Consider the following 20,616-nt stretch of genomic DNA (forward strand, 5'->3'; position numbering starts at 1 on the left):
TTATGACGAAGCACATTGTGTTGTGCTTTAGCCTACTCTCTCCTCTGACTTCACCTCTTCCTCTGCATAGACACACATTTTATTATATTAGCTTGCCTCTGATTAGGGTTGCTTTGTATTTGCTGTTAACCTGTTCAAAGCCAATTAAATTTAAAACAACCCTGTGAGGTAGTTTTCTATAATAGTTGCAGGGCTTGGGTAGTGGCCCAAAAAAGACTCAAGGAGAAATGTCTGTTGTATGTGATTTGGGGGCTCTGTTATTTGACCAGAGCCCACTATACATCAGAGCAGATGTATGGCCCAGGCTGTGCCAGGTTGAAGGCTTACATCCAACCCAAGACAATGATTTACTGTAATGACGGGGAACTCCACTCAGTTTGCTTTAATGTACATTCAGGTGTAGCAGCTCAGCAACAATTTGGTTTCTTCAACAACAATGCAAAGATTTGGATTATGTGTTGTAGTATCTTTAATGGTTATAATTCAGCAAGATATTTGTAGCGTTAAACTTGTATACCACTATTGTTCCACTCCTGAGTCAGCTGAGTTCTTTGCATCTGTGAGTTTGTGCCGTGTCCTGACTGTTGTAAGGCTCTAAGTCCCTGGATAAGCTTTGAAGTCGTGCCACTTGGTTTCTCTGGGTGAAAAGAAATCCTCACTTTGCCCCCCAATAGAAATGCCACTCAAATCCTACCAAGGGCACACAATGGCCTCCTTCTGGAGAAACCAGAGCTTATTCATGCATCAACCTGACTTGCCTAACTTAGCCTAAATAGCTCATTTACCTGAGGAGGATAAAAACTCTTGTATTCTTGCTCCCTCCTGTCATTATTTCTCTACCCCAGAATTCCATCCACTGAGCTGTAATGAACTCATGTGCTCGTTTATCTGTCTGTACAGTATGTGTAGTCACTAATGCAACACTGGATTTTGAATGCATCTGTCTACACACATATTTTGTGTGAGTGCATGCACACACACGTGCAGTCATATGGCCAACGTGCCTACTCAGCACGTTGTACTAGCGCAAACTTAAGTAAGCCTTTTCCTGTCTCATTGTTAGAGGATCTGGGGCCCCTGTGCTGCTCTGCCTGCATACTGTTTGTGTGTATAGTTGGGTCAGTGTGTGTGTGTGTGTGTGTGTGTGTGTGTGTTTGTCATTGTTTACATAAACTGAGGACCCGCCCACCTTCCTCTTCTCTCCTTCCTAAGGTGAAACACTTTGCCATATTTAGCCACAGCAACTCCAAAACATAACACCACAGAACTATGATGAGTTAATACTTCATTGTGTGTTTGTACAGATGTTTGTCTTATACCTTCTGACCAAAATCAGCAGGTACAAACACATTGGATAGTACAGGCACAAGATTAAAGAGGACATTTCGTTGATGCATACAGGTTTTAAAATTCCTCCCTCCTCTCCTGGCTGGAGGTGTGAGAGTTTGAGTGACCCGCCATCCCCTCATGCTGACCAACCACTGTCGGCCCTAAAATTAAGTCCATGTGGGTTTAGGGTGTGGTGTTGAATGGTGCACATTTTCTTCCAAAGTGGGATTGTAGTATGTTATATAACACACTCTGTGTTTGTGTGCTAAATGGAATTGTGAATGTGACTCCATTGTGTCCAAAATAGGCTCCCCCATGGGTTACAAACTACCCATACAGGAAGTTTGAAAGCTGCAAACATGCATTTGTATTTATGTGTGTTTGTTGAGGAAGCAGAGAGCATGTAGAAGAGAGTGCAGAAAGCCATTGTGTAGACATTCAGTCAAAGGCTCGAGTCCACAGATGTTCTTTTGGAAAAGGTAATAGTGTGATTCGTGATTCTGCTGAATGTGAGCCATACTGCTGCCTCCTCTCAGGTAACTGACTTTATGGTTTCAAGGTTCTCTCTTCAAGGAAAATCTGCTTTCAAACTGTCTCGGTCTGGCTTCACAGGATCCAAATGCTAATGTATATAGATTAGTACTGCATATACTTAGTTTCTAAATGTTTATGTGTGTATTGGTCTTTTGGGCTTTGGCCTGGTCAAATAGATGTTTGAGTCTGTGATTGTGTGGGAGGTAACTTGTGCATTAATGGACTGGATGAGCAGCATGGGGACTAAGCACATCGTTATGTTTTCACATTTTCCCATGGTTGTTACCGCTATTCCCACTGTTATCTTTCACTGAAGGAAAAAAGTCACAACTTAAATAAAGAAGAAAGAATAGGAGAAACTTCCTTAAACTACAGCTGTACAGATCTGTAGCTTTTCCATGCAAATGAGGGACAAGTTTACATTAGCGTAAGCAGTAATGGCAGTAGTGACAACTATTGGCAACAATCACGCTTGGCACAGCTCCATCACCGGGCCGGTCTCCATGGGTCAGCCTCCAGATGTGTCAGAGACAGTTTACGACTGTGGTGCAGAACAACTTTCTTTACCTCACTTGCATGCTCATTTACTATAGCTTAGGGTGATTAATGTCCAGATTACTTGTTCCTAACAAGAGCTGGGTAGCTCGTTAAAGGGAAAAAAACATATGGGACACTTAAAGAGCTGAAAATTAAGGGTGTGGTGCAATATTGTTGGTTGTTGTGGAGTATTTTTGGGTGCAGGAATGGAGTGGCTGCAGTAGGAGGACTGCTATGAAGGCAGAGAAGGACAGTATAACCAACACAGTTCATGCTTAATTTAAACTATATTTTTATAATAGAGAAGTACTGTAATGTGCATGTTTTTATAAATTATATTGTCATAAAAATAATTCAACATTGTGGAATAATGTAATAGTGTATTTGTTAGTCTTTATACCAGAGAATCAAAGGTTACATTAGCCAATAAATGTTGAGCTGTTTGTTTAAACTAATGTTACAGCCAGAGGAAAATTTGTTTATTTTTTCTATTCTTTACACACTGTATCATAGGGGAGTGAAGTCACAGTTTATATGTACCATTTCAATTTATCTAGCTGTTAAATTGTGTAGTTCACCATTTTGTGTTCAGCAGGTTCAGCGGCACATGCCAGTTGATAGTTAAATGGTAGCGGTTGGTAGGTGTGTATCTTATTGTTTAGGTTGGTTTAACCTGTTTGACAGTTTAGTTTGTAGACTTTGCCACAAACCTGTCAGACTACCTGAGATATTACCATTAAGAGGAGAGATCAGCTATAACTGCCACAATCAATCTGAAAATATCTAATATCTCTCCCCAATTTGGTAAGTGTGAAAACTGGAGTACACTAGTTACCATCATAAACATATCCAGATGTAAGGTGGGTCCAGTGCATTCATTACTGTTAGTCAGGAAGTTATTCTTGATTTATATGACTGAAAAATTTAATTATGCATATTTCAGCAGGTGTAAATGGTAGTGAAATGCTCTTATGTGAATCCACATTGATTTTTCAGATGTCCATACAAGTTTATTATGTCCAGTTCAGGGTTAAACTACCGTAAAAGCTACAGTATGTCCTCATGGATAGGCAATACGGATTCTGAATCTGCAGACACTGATCCACTTCGTAATTAAAATAGCTGAGAATATTTTGTTGTAATGTGGACTGAGGTTTTCTGTTACTGACAGTGCTTGGGAAATATTCTTTTTGTGGGGATGAAGTATGCTCCAGCACACACATGCCTTGTGTATATTTGAAGTGTTTAGTCTACATCTGTGTTTGTTTTACAGTGTGTCAGGAAACTTGTGATTATAACTGTAGGGGAAAATGACCTCTGTTGAATGTTACTTGTTTTTTATGCTAATCGTGTACATATAGATGTACAATAAATTACCAGCTGCCTGCTAACACGTAGCAAAGGATATGATATCTGAACACAGCCTGTGTGATGTTACTGGTTTTGAAAATGTTTGCCGTGAGACAACATACGCATGAAGCCACAGCCTGCAGGAGTTTGACTATGATAAGTTATAAGCATCTAACTGACTAACTGACTGACTGACTCAGTGTGATAAAAACCAGATAAAAACATGCAAATCTTTAGTATAGTTTTTCATTCTCAAAAATGGCACCATAGTATTTAAAACAGTGTAGTTAAATGTTAATATGGTGTGAATAGGTACATTTTTATAAATGAACTGTGACATGTTAAGGTCGTAGAGGACTCAACCTATCCTTTTCCTAAACACATTTAATCATGTGCTATATTGGCTATAATTCAGGCCTAGCAGGTGTAACATCCTTATGAATACCGTTTGAGATTTTGACATGGTTTACTTCTAAGTCCCTTAATAATGACTTCATCTCCCACCATGGCATGCTTGTCCATTATTTCTATTCATCCTGATATTGTCATGTTTATTACATGGACACTACGCTGATATAGTTTTCATTGTTGTGTCTGAATGAAGCTGCACGCTCTCTGCTTCCACAATGAGATCGGTTTCTAGAGTGTTAACGACAGGCACTGGCTCAGGCTGTCTTCATGTTTCCTTGTCCTGGTTTGACCTCAGCATCTTGGCCACATGGTTGCCTTTTAAAAAGGGGAGTACTTTACTCTCTCATAACATATTTCCCTTTTTGTCTTTTGATTTCTGTCTCTGTGTTTTTTTCTCTGACGACAGCTTTTCCTCAGGGAATTGTTTATAAAGAGAAAAAGGCTTTGGGGGTTGGATGAGAGAGAATGAGGGGAGGGGTTGTTGAGACAGTATGGATGCTGTGAACATCCTCTTTTCTGCTCACACCACAGTCTTCCACGTAGTCATCTCGATCATGTGGGAATTAAACGTTCTTCAGAAAATGATGCTGCCACTTGTTTACTAGGACAGACTGCAACGCATACACATATATTCAATATAAAGATCATCAAATACACACAAAGACATGCTCATAACTGCAAATTTCAATGTCATGTGATGCTGGCTTCTGCTTAAGAAAAGAAGTATTTTACTCATGAGCATTTTAACAACATCTGCATTCACACACATTGTCATAGTCCAGCTTTTCTCTGCAGTGATGGACTCAATGAGTCACCCCTGATCATCCTTCAGCCATAGGCGTACGTTTAACTAACAGTTAGCAGGTGGGCTTATTTCCATTAACAATTAATCTGTTGGCCATTTTTTTAATTAGCTTATGAATTGTTCTGTCTATAAAATGTCAGGAAATGCTAAAGAGTGACCATCAAAATTTAACAGAGCCCAAGTTGAAGTCTTCAAATTGTTTCATCCAACCAACAGTCCTTGAAACAACCGACCAAAGATATGCAGTTTACGTTGATATAGAGAAGGTAAAATAAGCATGTGATAGGGTGGGACAAGCAAATGTTTAGCATTTTTTTCTTGATATAGGACTTAAACAAGTAATACATTTTCATCAATTTATCCTCAAATAAAAGATTTGAAATAAATAATATGTATCAGTTGAAGATAATATTTTCTGCAAATGAATTAATGGACTAATTGTTTCAGCAGTTGTGCAAGGAATTCAGTGAAAATGACCAAGAGCCCAAAAGCAGTGTTAGTGAGCTGCTTCAGAGTTTAATATCTCAGCGGTGGTGGAGTTGTTTTTCTGTGATCCAGATCCAGCATGTGTGCAGTATCCGTTCCACAGCTTGCCACCAATCCATGTGTGTAGGGCTGGAGTAAAAAGCCCACATAGGGGATCCTTTGTTTAGGAGAGTCTAGGCATGGAAGATAATTTACAAGCCGCTAAGGTCCTCACGCCATTGGCTGATGAGGCTCTGTCTGCGTCTGCGAAAGGCATCCCGTATGTGTGTGTCTATATATATGTGTGTGTGTGGCGAGTGTGTGCATGTCTGCTGTAGCAGCACTTTGCTCCAGCGGCTCACAGTCACCCTACTCATGACACCCAGGAGCTTGCCCTGCACACGGCTACTGTAGCCAGCGTTCTCTTTTGAGGCTGAAAGAAGGCAAAGCAAGATGGCCACCAATATCTTTTAGGGATATGCTGCCCTAAACCTGAAGGGCTTCCTCCGAGGACAGACAAGGTAAAGGCAACCGGAGTGTTCACCCTAGGGTCTATTGTCTCGCTGCAGATGGGTCAGCTACAATGGAGCTCATCTATAGGTTATCCTCCGTTTTCTCTCCCTGTGCCACCCTGCATTTAGCTGATTGGTGCGCTTTATTTGGAAGCTGGTGTTGTTATGTTCCTACTGAATGACTGAGAACCGGGCTTCTGTGTGTGAGTGTTTGGCTTGTCTTTTCCATGTGGGTTTAAAGGATGTAACAACAAAGTCAGCAATAAAGAGGTCAGTTTCCACGGTAACAGACACCCCTCTTCTCTTTTCCTGTTGCATGGCTTTTTTAGCCGTTATAATGTATGAAGAGCCCCTTTGCTTCCCCTTTTCTTTCTAGCAGTGGTTTTGACAGCCATGTTTCTGGACCTGCTGTTATCTGACTGCTTAGCAGAGAAGTGAAGTGCTTGTTAAGCCGTGGGTCGTAACTTAATTTTGACAGGCTATACTAGTTTGGCTGCAGTAGTGACAGCATTATTAATGTGTGGTTTGTAGGAAAGGTCCTTCTGTTGCTGATGTTGTCTTAATCTGTATAATTTGATAGTTTATTAAGCTCTAATTCATACTGGTGTACCAGGAGCCCGTTCATTCAAGTTCATTAGGTTTATTGCCACCTATAAGGTCCATTTTGTCACTGTTTTCTTTTTAATGTAGTGTTGATTATGTGACATTGAGTTTAGCGCAGACAGGAAACACTCACTCAATGAATGAAGGAAATTCTCACGTGCACAGAGAAACACACATAAACCACTACTAACACTATACTTACACTCTTAGCCAGGAAGTAAGCATGCTTTTACTGTGACTTTTACTCAATTCTTCTGTGTATCATTTCTAAGAGTTCTGTAAGGTGAAGATCCTAACGGTGTATGATTTCTGCACAGCCACAAAGTGAACAACAGCTGAAAGTTACTTATTATTTATTTCATGAATTTGGAACACTTTTTTATTGGAATAGACTTGTTTATATGTATATGAGTGTGTTTGTATGTCTGTGTTGTTGAGTGAAGAATATATACACACTCCTTTGAACTTCCTTGGAGACCCAGAGAGAGAGAGAGAGAGAGAGAGAGGGTTGTTAGGATTCAAGCAATGGTTACACTTCTGTTGCTAAGGTTGGTTTCTGAACGTGTGTTTGTGTGTAAAGCTATCACCCTTAGCTACTCTAACATATGTTTTGTTGATTTTCAAAGCTTTGACAGGCACAGCAGTCGGTTTGTGTTTGTCTAACAGAAAAGAAGAAGACTGTGTTAAAACAGTACAGTAACATATGAGTGACTTTAGACACCCTGAGGCAGACACAACAAGCACAATACAAAGACACAGCCCTAACACATCACAGACCCGGCTCTCTCCAGAGACCCAGCGGCTAAATGAGAGCACATGACTCTGCATTTACATCCTGCATTAGGCTTTTTGTTATCACAAGGCTAAATGCAACATGATTAAAAACAGAGGCTGTACTTTGATGTCAGCTTTGGATCATGAACACTTGCATGCACAATTGGATGCACATGCATTCACATGCATAGAGACACGCGTGTGTCTGGTGCAGTGCTGGAAGCCGGCCAGAGTTGCTTTGTCATTGAAAGCAGTTTATTGTGACAGACACACTGCCTTTCTCCACTCTCTCCCTGCTCCCCATCTTTTTCCCTCTTTCTCTCACTTGCTTTTCTTTCTACATTTGGACGTTGCGGTGGCTCATTTCCACATACTTTGTGGAGCTGGTATCTCACCCTGTTGCAACGGCTGTTGCTGAACTCCAGCTATCTGTTCCATCAGCAGCGTCTTTCTAGTAGTACGGAAGAGTCCTGACAGTCACAGAGAGTGTAGTGGACTGTGGAAAAGGGCAATGGATCAGAGAGGGAAAAAACATAGTAATAAATCACTTCCACCATACTAATAATGTGTGATCTCAGCATTTTATTAACCATGAATATATCTATAGTCAGTGAACTCTCCCTTGCATTGTCAAACGACCTCTACCTAAAGTCAAATCCTCCCTACACCTCTTTAACATTGTTTTAATAAAGCTTTTGGCACTGTGCCTTGAATTCCTGTGGATAACCGGCCAAGAACAGACACAAAGTGGTGCCGTGTTGAAATATTTCCAGCACAGCAAAAATGGAGTTAAATTTGAGAAACATTTTAAGCTATCTCAGCCATCACTCTCTTTCCTTGACTACATAATCTTGGTTTTGCTCTCTTTTGCTTGCACATTTGCAATCAAACACTAAATGCAACACAATTCACACAGCAGCTTCTGGGGGTCAAATCTCCTTATCAGAAATACAGTCTAGGTTGAGATTCAGTCAGTATACAAATAAAGATTAATAATATGATATGTAATAAAACTAAATATATTGTATACCAATCTCCATGCTAAATAAAGGATTTTGAGAAAGTAGTTTAACCAACTCTTCATCTCTTATTTTTCAATGCCTTCTTCCTCATAAATGACAGTTAATGCCCTTGCTCAGCAGCTATAACATGTGGGATGTCACAAGGCTCAACTCTGTTTTCACTGTACGTACTTGGAAGTCAAACAAACTGTTACCATTTTATCCAGGATGTCTCAGAACCTTTTAAGTGGACCAACCCCAGCCGCCATGTTTGATGGAAATAGAGAGAACAAAGTTGAATAGAGCACATGTAACTGATAAAGTGTTTTCTGCTTGGTCTGTGGGTTCATAGGAGTCTGGTTTATATTGAAGTACTGTTGCTTGATCTGTCAGCTTGGAGTGCACATCTCCTGCTGTAAAATGCATTAAAACTGTGGCAGTGATGGAGTTTAATGGGTGTTTATGCCAGGTAAACAGTGATAAAGAACAAATTTCCAGCTACCCTGCAGTTGCGCTAGTTCATTAGAGGGAAAATGGGATGCCTCACACACACACACACACGCACGCACGCACGCACGCACGCACGCACGCACGCACGCACGCACGCACGCACACACACACACACACACACACACACACAAAGACACACACAGACATACACATTCACATACAATAAACACAGCGCATAGTAATTCACACATATCCTCCAGCTCCTGCAAACGCGTTAAAGATCCTTTTGTCAGCTGAGGCTGTAGTTCTGTAATAGGCAAGTAGACTAGTGATGTGGGGTTAAATCCTAAAATAAGAAGCAGCTTTACTTCAGTTGATCATATGCTTACTCAAGATGATGAAAAATAAAGAAGGCTTTTACAGATTCAGTTGTCGAAACACTGTATATAAGCTATATTTCTATCAGAATAATTTGGCTTTGTGCCCTTTTAGTTTCTAAGATAACCTGTAAACTACAATATTCTGGCCAAAGGATCATCGTCAAAGCTTTGATAAAACTGCCTTAACTTCTATTTCCCCCTAAATTTCCTTCTAAATCAATGGATGTTATTCCTGTTTACGGTGTTATTACTATGATTGTCTGCACTTAATCTGTGGTAGTGTGTTTAAAACAAGGCTTTTGGAGGAATCAATATGTCAAAACTGTGGACCTTTAAAATGGCCGTAACTCCGCAGGCAGTCAGAATCCGTCTTAGCCAATGGGTCAAGCTGCACTGTGTCTGGATAAGACCCTGCGTAGGTTAATTATTCACTTAACAATTCACAGGGGTTAACATGCAGGGCTGCTGTGTTAATGATTACATGTGCTTGCATACACATGCATGCATGCCCAGGAACACAACTACAAACCCGGCACAAACGCAACATGTACTTGCACGTTGAACACATGCCCTCAGTGATCCAGCAGTAGTGACGGAATCATGAACTATGCGTGACTCTAAATGTTTACTTGTTGGCTCTCAGCTACCTGTGGGTGCGTGGCTCTCAACAGCTCATGCAGGAATCTAGTCTTGATTGAAGCCTCAACTGTGAACTAGCTCAGTTTAACTTTTTATTTGCTTTTTTTAGAGATCGGTTTCGGCAATATTTATAGAGAGTAGATTTTTTGTTTTCATATGTCATAATATTTTCCACAGTCTCAATAGTGGCTGCAGCAGATGCTTATGCCATGCTGGGAGGCAATCTGTTGTGCTGTGTGCCGTGACTGTTTAGAACAAGCTGAATCACTGTATACTGCCAGAGCTTGTTGAGTCACCTCTCTCTCTCTCTCTCTCTCTCTATATATATATATATATATATATATATATATATATATATATTTGTCTCAGGTGGTTCCAGAAAGTGGTTCAGTAAATGGCAAAGGCAAAACACAGATGGATGAAACCCACACGGCAACAGAGGAGGATGAGGGGGAGGAAGGCCACATACCTCATAAACAAGCTCCCCTTATCACCCACTTGCTCACCCACAACCTGGCCTCGGACCAAGGCAGACGGCTGGCACTTGTTAAAAGAGAGCCAGGGCTGGAGCTGACCAGCATTGCACTTCACCAACACTTATGCTCTTCTGTGACTTTTCAGAATGGTTCTGCTGAGAACCTAACAAAACCCAACGGTGCTAATATGACCACTGGGTCACACTCTGATCTGAAGTCTGCATATAAAAGGACTACGATTGCATCTGAGCCTCAAAGGACTATAATAACTGCAATCCCTAACGACTGCCCTCAGAATGGACCCAAGACTCCTCCAGACGACATGTCAGTTCCACTAAAGAAGATCAAACTCGAGGAGCCGTGGATGTGGATCACTGAACAGGCCACCACACAGCTGAGTGATGAAGATGAGGTCTGCGAAGACCCACTGTCCACGCTGGCGGCCGTGGTGTGTCTTTCTGTCACAGAGAGGAAGGGACTGGAGGAGAAACTTTTCAGCTCACGTTCTTCCATTCTTTGCTCCATCAAAACAGAGCCACCAGATTTGCACTTCGTCAAAAAAGAGCCAGAGGACTTAAAAAATGACAGTCAGAAAAGCACTCCTATTAGCCTGCAAAGGACTCCCCAGCCTATCAAAAGTGAACCTCCTCCAAGTGTCTTGCAACCAAGCGTACAGACTTTGGCAGAGAGAAGAAATCTTAGTTTTGATCAGGCTATTGCAATTGAGGCCTTGACCCAACTGGCAGCTATACCTCAAAGCACCCCAGGGTCCATTAAAGTTGAAAGTAAGTGTGAACATCCCATTTCTACTGCTGCCCCATTTTCAACCTCCGATACAAATACAAACCTGCAAGAAGCCAAACCCACAGCAGCTATCCGCTACAACAAAGTCTCGGTCATTAGCTCACCACTGCACCAGACGTCAGTCATACGCCCTCCTGTGGCCAGACAAGGGAATGTTACCCAGTGCTCTCAGGGGCTGAGCTCGAACACAAAGCTGTCTCTGCAGTATCTTTTAGAAGCCAGCTCAGACAGTGATAAAGCACCCTGCAGGAGACCAGAGCCGGGCTTTGGTTCTCATGTCATCAAGTCGGAATGCAGCTATAAAGATCCCAGTGACATGAATTTCAGTAAAGATCATGAACGGTTGTTTGGGGAAGACAGAGACAGGGTTGTTGCTAAAGTGAGGAGAAACAGAGAGGAGGAGGAGGTGGCAGCTCAGCTGGCAGACCTGGCCTTCATCATCCAGTCTCGACACAACCAGCAGTCAAGGAACAACCCTCCAAAAGGAACACCTGTGTCGGCCATCAAATACAACTACAACTCCCAGCTACCCCCCAGTCAGAAAAAGCCCATTGTGAAAAAAACAAGAGCTACGCCTATCAAGCCCAGGAAGAAGAAAAGTGATGGACCTAATGACAGAACCAACTGCAGGACCCCGCTCTCAAAACGCATGCCAAATGGAGAGACGGCCCACAGGAGCAGAGGCCAGAAGAATCAACTGCAGGGGAAATCCCACAAGAGGAACCTGTTTCTGCCTCAGGCTCAAATTGACTTGAAGAGATACTTGGCTGAGGCTCAGGAGGATAGGAGGCAACTCATCCATCACAGTAACGCACACAATACAGCCCTGTTAAGGCCGCAGACTCAGAACTACAACACTCTCACAAGGATCAACCATACTCGTGGTCAAGAAAACCATCTATGGTCACTTTCAAATGGTCCACTCCACCAACACAATCCATGCAATGGTCATGATGCAGGACCGGGGCAGGAGTGTGAAAAGCATTTGTTATCTCAGGTAGCGCAGCCCTGTGGTGGGCTGCAGCACGATGCTGATCCTAACACCAGCCCAGCCAATACCACTTTCCTCAGCCACAACACTGGTCATCATGGTCTGGCTAATGGCTTCTCAGGGGCTCGGCAGTCCCCACCTCCGAGCCAGCAGGGCTACTACAAGCTGGAAAGGGCAGGACCTGTCACTGTCCTGTCCACAGCTACTGATGGGGATCTGGCCCACTCTGCAGAGTCAACTCCATCCAAGAACAGCATCAACAGCTTTCTGGAGTCTCCTATGAGTTTTCTGGATACCCCTACCAAGAACTTGCTCAATACACCTTCCAAAAAAATGGCTGATCTTCCATCCTGTCAATGCGTGGGTGAGTTGATGCTACTTAACATCTTTCAGAGGAAGACAAGTGTGTCGCATCTACATTGGTGTCACATTTGATATATTCCACTTTGTGACTAAATCTACCCTAAAAGTTTGGTTTTTGAGTAAAACGGCAGTCCTCAAACTAATGTCTTTGGTTTCTCTCTCTCTGATGCCAACACACGCACGCACGCACGCACGCACACACACACACACACACACACACACACACACACACACACACACACACACAAGCTGTGTCCTAATTCAAGGGCCAATTCAAGCAAAAGGAGGCTGCATTTCTATGCCATATTTGGAGAAGGCTTTGGGATGCTATGTGGAGCATTGTTGACCCTTTATAAACTGGTCTTGAAATTCAGACAGCCAAGGTGGTGGCCCCTGAACTGAGATCCAGCTACATTTACTGTGTATATGGCATTTACATTAATCACTCTCCTTAATCAAGGGCATCAGAGTTTTTCTCAAACATATACCAGCATCATATCAGTATTTGTAGGATAGTTCTACTAATAGTGTTTTAAATAGTGTGTTTTTTTCCAACAGATCAATTCATTGAAAAGGAGGAAGGCCCTTACTATACTCACCTTGGAGCAGGACCTAGTGTTCCTGCAGTGAGAGAACTGATGGAGAACAGGTAGAGTGACTACTACCACTCTGTTTACACTGTGTATATGCGGATGTGTTTTCTACCAAACATGCTGAGAGCATTCTAGTAAAAAAAAAAAAAAAAAGAGTCTGTCGTTAAAAGGAAGCATTGCTGAGCTAGCTCAACACGTGTACCCTCCGTCCCAGATAAACACAACATGTTGAAACAGGAAACCCCTAGAGCTGAGACAAGGGGCCCATAAACCAAGATGTCAGCCTGTTTAAAACATCTTGAGGTCCATCACAGTCCATCTGACAACCACATTTAACTGAAACAATGTAATTCTATTCGATGACAAATTTTTCTAATCAAAGCAATTTGGGTATTTATTTTGTACTAAACAGTGTGGGCTAATGTGCTGTGCATTGGAGTATATTAACAGATCTCTACAGTCTGTGCATTTTATTGATTGGATGTATGTATTGTCAGTTGCCCTAAGGTATGGGTATGTAATGCTGTTTAATACAGTATGTGTTGTCAGTGATATGTGCTCTGTGGTCAATAGCACAAACGTATGTGTGTTACAGATACGGTGCCAAAGGAAATGCCGTAAGGGTGGAAGTTGTTGTTTACACTGGGAAAGAAGGAAAGAGCTCCCAGGGGTGTCCAATAGCTAAATGGGTAGGTGGCTGGTGCTTCTCTATGGTAGTTACCTAAATGTCCTGAATATGTCTTCTGTGTATTGAAGTGTTCTTGTGGATCCCACCATAGTAGGGGCAGAGACGGAAGTCACTCCCAGATTCTTACCCTTACCACAACAAACCCTTTCCTTCCCCCAACCATTCAACCATAACCTAAATATAATAATTTCCACCTTTATTCCTAAACATAAACATGTCGAGGCTTACACCTAAACATGACCATCTTAACCCATAGGGTTACATCATTTTGTGATATTTAAAAAAATATATTGTTATTTGTCTGTTACAGTGCTGTCATTCATCTGCTTGTTTTTTTGTGTGACAATCATCTGACAGGTAATCCGGCGTGACAGTGAACAGGAGAAGCTGCTGTGTTTGGTTCGCCGGAGGCCAGGGCACTACTGTGACACTGCCGTGTTGGTGATCCTCATCCTGGCGTGGGAGGGAATCCCTCGGCCGGTGGCGGACAATCTCTACCAGGATCTTACACAGACCCTCTTTAAATACGGCTCCCCCACCAGCCGTCGCTGTGCCCTCAATGAAGAGTGAGTACCTCTTCCTTTGTTTTGCAATGACACTATTTCTTCCCAGTTTTTGTTCGATTTTTTATCTTCCTCTCGCCACTCCATCTCCACAGTCGTACATGTGCATGCCAGGGTTTGGACCCAGACACCTGTGGAGCTTCATTTTCTTTTGGCTGCTCCTGGAGTATGTACTTCAATGGCTGTAAGTTTGCCCGCAGCAAAGTGCCCCGCAAGTTTCGCCTGCTTGGAGACTACCGGGAGGAGGTGAGGGAGTGGTCATCTTCCAAAAATCCTAGAAGAAATCATCTGTTATAATCTCTCATAGTTGTTTTACCTGTTGTTATAGTGATGTAAGAGGATATTTTGTGCTTACAAGTTGTGTTCTTTCTCTGCATTTTATCTGCAAAAAAGGCAGATTTTTGCCAAACATTTGCCTTCTAGTGGCTTATGTTGGCTATGACAATTAAACCTGTATTTTTTTCAATCAGCTGTTATTCACCCCGAAACTCGTAAATCTGTCTATTACTTTTAGGAGGAGAAGATAGAGAACAACCTTCACAGTCTCGCCACTGACCTCGCACCACTCTACAAAAGATTGGCTCCTGAGGCCTTCCAAAACCAGGTATGAAACATTAAACAGCTGCCACACTTGCCTCTGATGAGCCCGAGCTTTCTAGGCTAATACTTAATAGAATTCCAATAGAGGTGATTTTAATTTTCTTCTCTTTGTTCTTGAACTACTTACTTTTAATTTTTAACCGTCTTCACCCCAAACCAAACACTTCTATTTATCCTTTGACCTCTCATAGGTGGAAAATGAGGCAGCAGGGAGTGACTGTCGGCTGGGTGGGAGGGAGGGACGTCCTTTTTCTGGGGTAACAGCATGTGTGGATTTCTGTGCCCACGCTCACAAGGACACTCACAACATGAATAACGGCAGCACTGTGGTAAGCAAGCTACAAGTGTGACACCATGCTATCTACTTCTATATCATGTGTCTACCTCCTTAAAGTATTGATTGGTACTGTTTGGTTGAACACCTTTTGTTGATGTCCTTTTTTAGGTGTGCACTTTAACCAAGGAAGATAACCGTGCAGTGCGTAACATACCAGAAGATGAGCAGCTCCATGTTCTGCCACTTTACAAGATCTCTGACAGGGATGAGTTTGGTCAGGTTGAGGGCCAGTGGGCCAAGATCCGAAGTGGTGCTTTGCAAGTTCTGTCTGCCTTTCCTCGAGAGGTGAGTGAACAGGAAAGCAGCTTTTGCTATTTATTTTATTTTTTATTTATTGTTATGTTTATCATAAGTGTTATTTATTATTATTATCAAGGTCAGTGGTTTGAGTCCTTTGTCGCAAAAATTCTAAATAAAATTCTAAACATGTATCGCGTTTTAAATCATTGATTCTTTGTATTTATCAGGTGCGTCTACTGGCTGAGCCAGTGAAATCAGCCCGTAAGATTAGGCAAGAAGCTCGTCTGAGGGCTCAAGCAGAGAAAATGGAGAAGAAGCTTGGCTTGACTCTCACTCCTCTCACTCCTGGGAAAGTAAAAAGCGAAACACCCAACAAAGGTAGTAAATCCAAGTCTCTAATCATGTTGTTAATCTGTTTTAAAAAGTAAAATGTTGAGGTCTGAAAGTATAAATGTTTTTTGATGATTACATCAGTGTTATATGTATATATATATATGCATATTTTCTACATCTAAAACAGAGCCACAGGGCTTCTACAGCTCATACAGTCTACCACCCAGACCTGCCAGCGTTGGAAGGTACCCACCAGAGAGGATTCAACCCAGCACTTACAACCAGAGCACCAGCAGCTACCCCATTCTGGGTGCAGGGGTCACCCCACAGAAGGAGGTCATCTCCCCCAACTACCATGGCCTGCCTGGCCTGCAGTTTGGACAGAATGGCTCAGCTCTTAATTATAAGACAGTAAGTGAGACTGTGAATGGTTATTCTCCAGCGTCTGGTGACCAGAGTGTTCGTATAACTCCACATAATGCCCTTAGTGACTACTCCCATACTTTTAAAACTGAGCCCAATACGGTGCACTGCTCTCCTCTGCACAGACCCTCCCCCAGTGGGAGTGCTCCTCCTCCCTCCTCCTTCTCCCCCAGACCTACCTCTGAGGGCCTCTTCAGCAGGCTCAATGGACTCCACAGGGCTGCAGGAGATGTCGCAGCAGAGGTCAGAGGTCATGGTCTCCCTCCGCTCTCATCTCTCCCCCTTCCCCCACAAGCTCCCCCGCTTGAACCTGAGGAAGTTAAGCAGGAAGAGGTGTGGTCAGACAGCGAACACAACTTCCTGGACCGTGATATAGGCGGAGTCGCCGTGGCACCGTCACACGGCTCCATCCTGATAGAGTGTGCACGGCGGGAGCTTCATGCCACCACCCCTATCCTCAGGCCAAACCGCAGCCACCCGACCCGCATCTCCCTGGTCTTCTACCAGCACAAGTCTCTAAATGAACCAGGCCACGGGATGGCTATGTGGGACGCCAAAATGGCCAAGCGGGAACGGGAACGGGAGGAGGAGGAGGCAGAAAGGTTAAGGATGGAGGACTGCCCGAGCAAATGTGTTGGGAAGAATGGCACCGGAGCTGGAGGTGTGGAACTAGAGGAGGAAACTGGGGAGGAGGCAGAGGAGACCAGGAGGATGATGAATGTCCCCACACGGCTAGCGTGGACTCTCCCGAGGGATGGTGTCATCACTGTGTCCCCTTATGCTCTTACCCAAGTGACGGGCCCTTACAATCGCTGGACTTAGTCAACATGTTTTACACAAACACACACACACACACACACACACACACACACACACACACACAGAAAACTCATACACCCTGTACTTCTGCCTTACCTCAATCAACTTCAAACTGCGACTCTCATTTTTACGTCGTTGTCATTGTGCTTTTCTAGTATCTGTTTGTTGACTTTGCCCTTCTTCATCTCTGCCTTCAAAGTGATGAGGAAGACCAAAGTTTGTTGGCTTCTTAACTGTGAGTTTCTGTGTTTTTATTGTAAAGAGATGGTGCTTTGAAGCATTTTAAAGATTTTTAAACTGGTTTTATATACATGATTACGAACAAAAAAGCATTGATTATTTATTCTGATCATAACGATTTCTATTTAATTCCTGGTGTAAGCCTGTTTACTGCAAGATTTCTATGATAACCTTCATTATGTGTTGACACTCAGAATTGATGTTGTACAGTAGGACTATGCTCTTTATTTCAGCCCATAGTTCGCTTTTTATAAGATGAATCTCATTGGCTTTTACGTTGGTGCCATTCTCACCGTAACCTCTGTTAAACTCATTACATCACATAATGTATAAAATAAGACTAATATTGTGCATATATTTACTATAGGTTGTCACTTGTAGCATTGTGCTTTTCCTTCTGCTGCCTCTGACTTCTGTTGGCAGTCAATGAAAGAAATGTACCTCTTCGGTTTGTTGTTTTGTTAATTTCTTTAATTTTTGTCTGGATGGTTTGTCTTTTATTCACAGATATGTATGGCATATTAAGAAGCACTTTTTTATTTCCCAAAACCTAACTTGAAAAAGGTCCCAATCCATAGGCCTGAATATGTATGTACAGATAGAGATATATATATATATGACAGTCTAGCATGAACACGGTTTTATTTTTACAGTATTTCTGCATTTATTTGATTTTCATCCATTTGATTGAAAATGGCATACATATCTCATGCAATTCAAAACTTAGCACAATGAGGAATCGTGAAATGCTGCAACAATGAAGTGCTTAGCATTGATGGCTCTTAACTTATGTTCATCTTCTGAAAAATAGGAATTTAAAAAGTATTTCACAGGGCACAAGTGTGACTATAGGATTTCAAAAACGTACTGTACATTTTGATGGTGCTAATAAGACGAAGAAGTGTCAGATATGTCAACAGAATATTACTAGTTTTAATGTCCATTCTCTGAATTTGAAAACAAAACTGTGTCAGCCGATCCTAAATAATCAAACTATTTCTTCTTTTTCCTTCTCTGTGCTTTTGTTGGTCAACCACTCAAACATCAGATCCCACTCAGACAATCCCCACTCAAAGGTGCTCGACCCTTGTGAAGAGCGTTTACAGAATCTTTTATACAGGGTCTAGGGTTGGTGTCAACTCTTCGTAAATCATGATCTTTATTTTGTATTACACATGAATGAGAAGCTCCTCATTTTAAGAACACATCAATGACATTTCAGCACAACCAATAACAGACCTTTCACTGATATTCACACTAACACTGGTGGTATAATGTTTCCTTTTGGTGCTAATAGCTAAATATGTCAAGATACATGCATTGATTTGATTTGGTTATATACTGTACAGTGATGGCATGGTGCTTTTATAAAACTCAGCACACACTTATCTGGTATATGAATCAATACCTTGGTAGTTTTATAATTTGTTTGGATGATTACTGGCTGACAGACTGAGATGCGTTGGTATGTCCATCATTGATCATGATGTTTTTCAAGTAAAAATTATTGTGCAGATGTCCATTTAGAGTTCAAATGTCTTCCACGGATAACCAAACTGCAAAAATCGCATCATACACACAAAATAAAATGAATGTAAACTTTTTTTAAATCACTTGATTTAACATATTTTAACACAACATAACAAAGTTACAGTTGTAAAGTTTCTTTTGATTTACTGTGGGGCACATTCTCAGTCCACCATGAAAGTCTTTGTATCAACGAGGAACTAACAACTAGCACCAGCATTGAAAAATCTGAAAAAAAAACCTTGTATTAGTAGAAAATGTGTAAATATGAATGTGAACCATTTTGTTTTTACTGTACTGTTAATGGTGTTTAGACAAAGATGATCTTGCTTATTTTGAAACTGAATTACTGTACGTTGCTCAAAGTATATCCAGTTTAGACTTGAGAAGAGATTAAATTTAGCTTTCCTTATATGGAAGTCTGATCTCTTTTTTGGATTGTGAAATAAAGTCATATTTATATTTTGGACCTGATCAGTATTTCCTCTGTCCTGATTTGTTGTGTGTGCGTGCATATGTGTGTGATAAAGATAAAGATACAACCTTGGACAGTTAACTGTTAAGTTATATGTAAGGTTTTTTTTAAGCATTTATTTTCTAAACACTTGCATCATGTTAGTTATTAACAGAACACATTTTATGAGTTAATTTTCATTAAAAAAAAGCCAAAAAAACTTTTTTCTCTCTAGATTTCCCACACTGGCATTCTGTATGACTCACTGCTGTGGAATTTCAGTTAAGTCATTTAGAGTCTTCTTTATCTCTGTCTGGGGATGAATCACTACTTGTTTTTGTACTTTGTTTTTGTTGCCAGAACTGGTAATATGATTTATGTTTTTTTCTCCTCTCAAATGACATTGAAGATGTAAGAAAATCATTTACTGCTAACTGAGATGAATAATTTAATAACTTCAACAAACACAAGAGTGCTTCAGGAGTTTAGTGAAATTTAAAGAAAATGTGAATCATAAATTTAACCATTTTCACACAACTGCACTGGCCTTTTTGAATCTTACAACAATTCAAAAAGACACATGGAAGAACATAAACACACAAGTGGAAGAAAGGTGTTTGTCTATATTTTTTTAAGTTTAATTAAACTTAATGTCAAGCTCAAGTCAAAGTATCATACTGAATCAATCAGTTTTCTTTTTAGAAGCAGTTTTTACAATTCTGTCTATATTTACACTATTGTAGTTGGACAAGCATTTTTAAGCAGGGATGGACCGATCCAACCTTCTCTCCACCGATGCCTTTTCTGATACTCTCTTTTATTTCCACATTTAAGATTTGTATACAGGAGGGCGTGGAATTATTATTTTTTTTATGTTAGATAAATACATATAGATAGAGTTCAGGCATTGCTGTGGCATTAAAGACTGAGTAGGGCAGCCTGCGGTGACTTAATGAAAGCAGCGGTGCAAGAAGTACTCAGATCTTTTACTTAAAGGTGCCGTAGGTAGGATTGCGAAGACTTAGCCAAAAGATTTGAACATCGACAACTTCTCAGTCCCCCCCGCTAGAGCCCAAAACGGTCTCCTAAGCCCCTCCCCCCACAAGGGAGAAGGAATGCGTGTGAATGAGCAGTGATTGACACGCAGTTCGACACCCCCTCTGGCCCTGATTGGTGCATCTGAACAGGGAGTGGTGGATTTTTGCAAATCACACTACAGGCTGTAGGTGGTGCCAGAGGAGCTGGATTTTTTTTAAATTACCTGCTTCATGTAGTTCTACTGGAACAGCAAATATGACAGAAAGTTAGTTTTATAAGGCTTACCTACTGCACCTTTAATTCTCTTTATTACAAGTAAAAGTAATGCCATCAAAAT

General features: G+C 41.5%; 1 protein-coding gene across 6 annotated transcripts in view; it reads left to right on the forward strand.

Annotated features, from left to right (window-relative positions):
• Positions 1-19,261, forward strand: part of tet1 (tet methylcytosine dioxygenase 1) — a 30,485-nt gene extending 11,224 nt beyond the window's left edge. For 2 of the 6 annotated variants that reach the window (XM_078273828.1, XM_078273829.1), the window contains exons 3-12: positions 10,160-12,425; positions 12,983-13,073; positions 13,613-13,706; positions 14,063-14,271; positions 14,364-14,514; positions 14,783-14,872; positions 15,060-15,197; positions 15,314-15,490; positions 15,673-15,823; positions 15,966-19,261. In XM_078273828.1, the coding sequence (XP_078129954.1) occupies positions 10,160-12,425; positions 12,983-13,073; positions 13,613-13,706; positions 14,063-14,271; positions 14,364-14,514; positions 14,783-14,872; positions 15,060-15,197; positions 15,314-15,490; positions 15,673-15,823; positions 15,966-17,023 (4,425 nt within the window). In that variant the 3' untranslated portion in view covers positions 17,024-19,261. Of the gene's footprint in view, positions 1-1,701; positions 1,866-2,811; positions 3,205-5,587; positions 5,953-10,159; positions 12,426-12,982; positions 13,074-13,612; positions 13,707-14,062; positions 14,272-14,363; positions 14,515-14,782; positions 14,873-15,059; positions 15,198-15,313; positions 15,491-15,672; positions 15,824-15,965 lie in introns of those variants that run through there. The other 4 variants (XM_078273833.1, XM_078273832.1, XM_078273834.1 and 1 more) reach the window with 4 other exon arrangements.
• The last annotated feature ends 1,355 nt before the right edge of the window (positions 19,262-20,616 follow it).

The sequence above is a fragment of the Sander vitreus genome, chromosome 17 (assembly GCF_031162955.1).
Source record: "Sander vitreus isolate 19-12246 chromosome 17, sanVit1, whole genome shotgun sequence".
Classification (NCBI taxonomy): domain Eukaryota; kingdom Metazoa; phylum Chordata; class Actinopteri; order Perciformes; family Percidae; genus Sander; species Sander vitreus.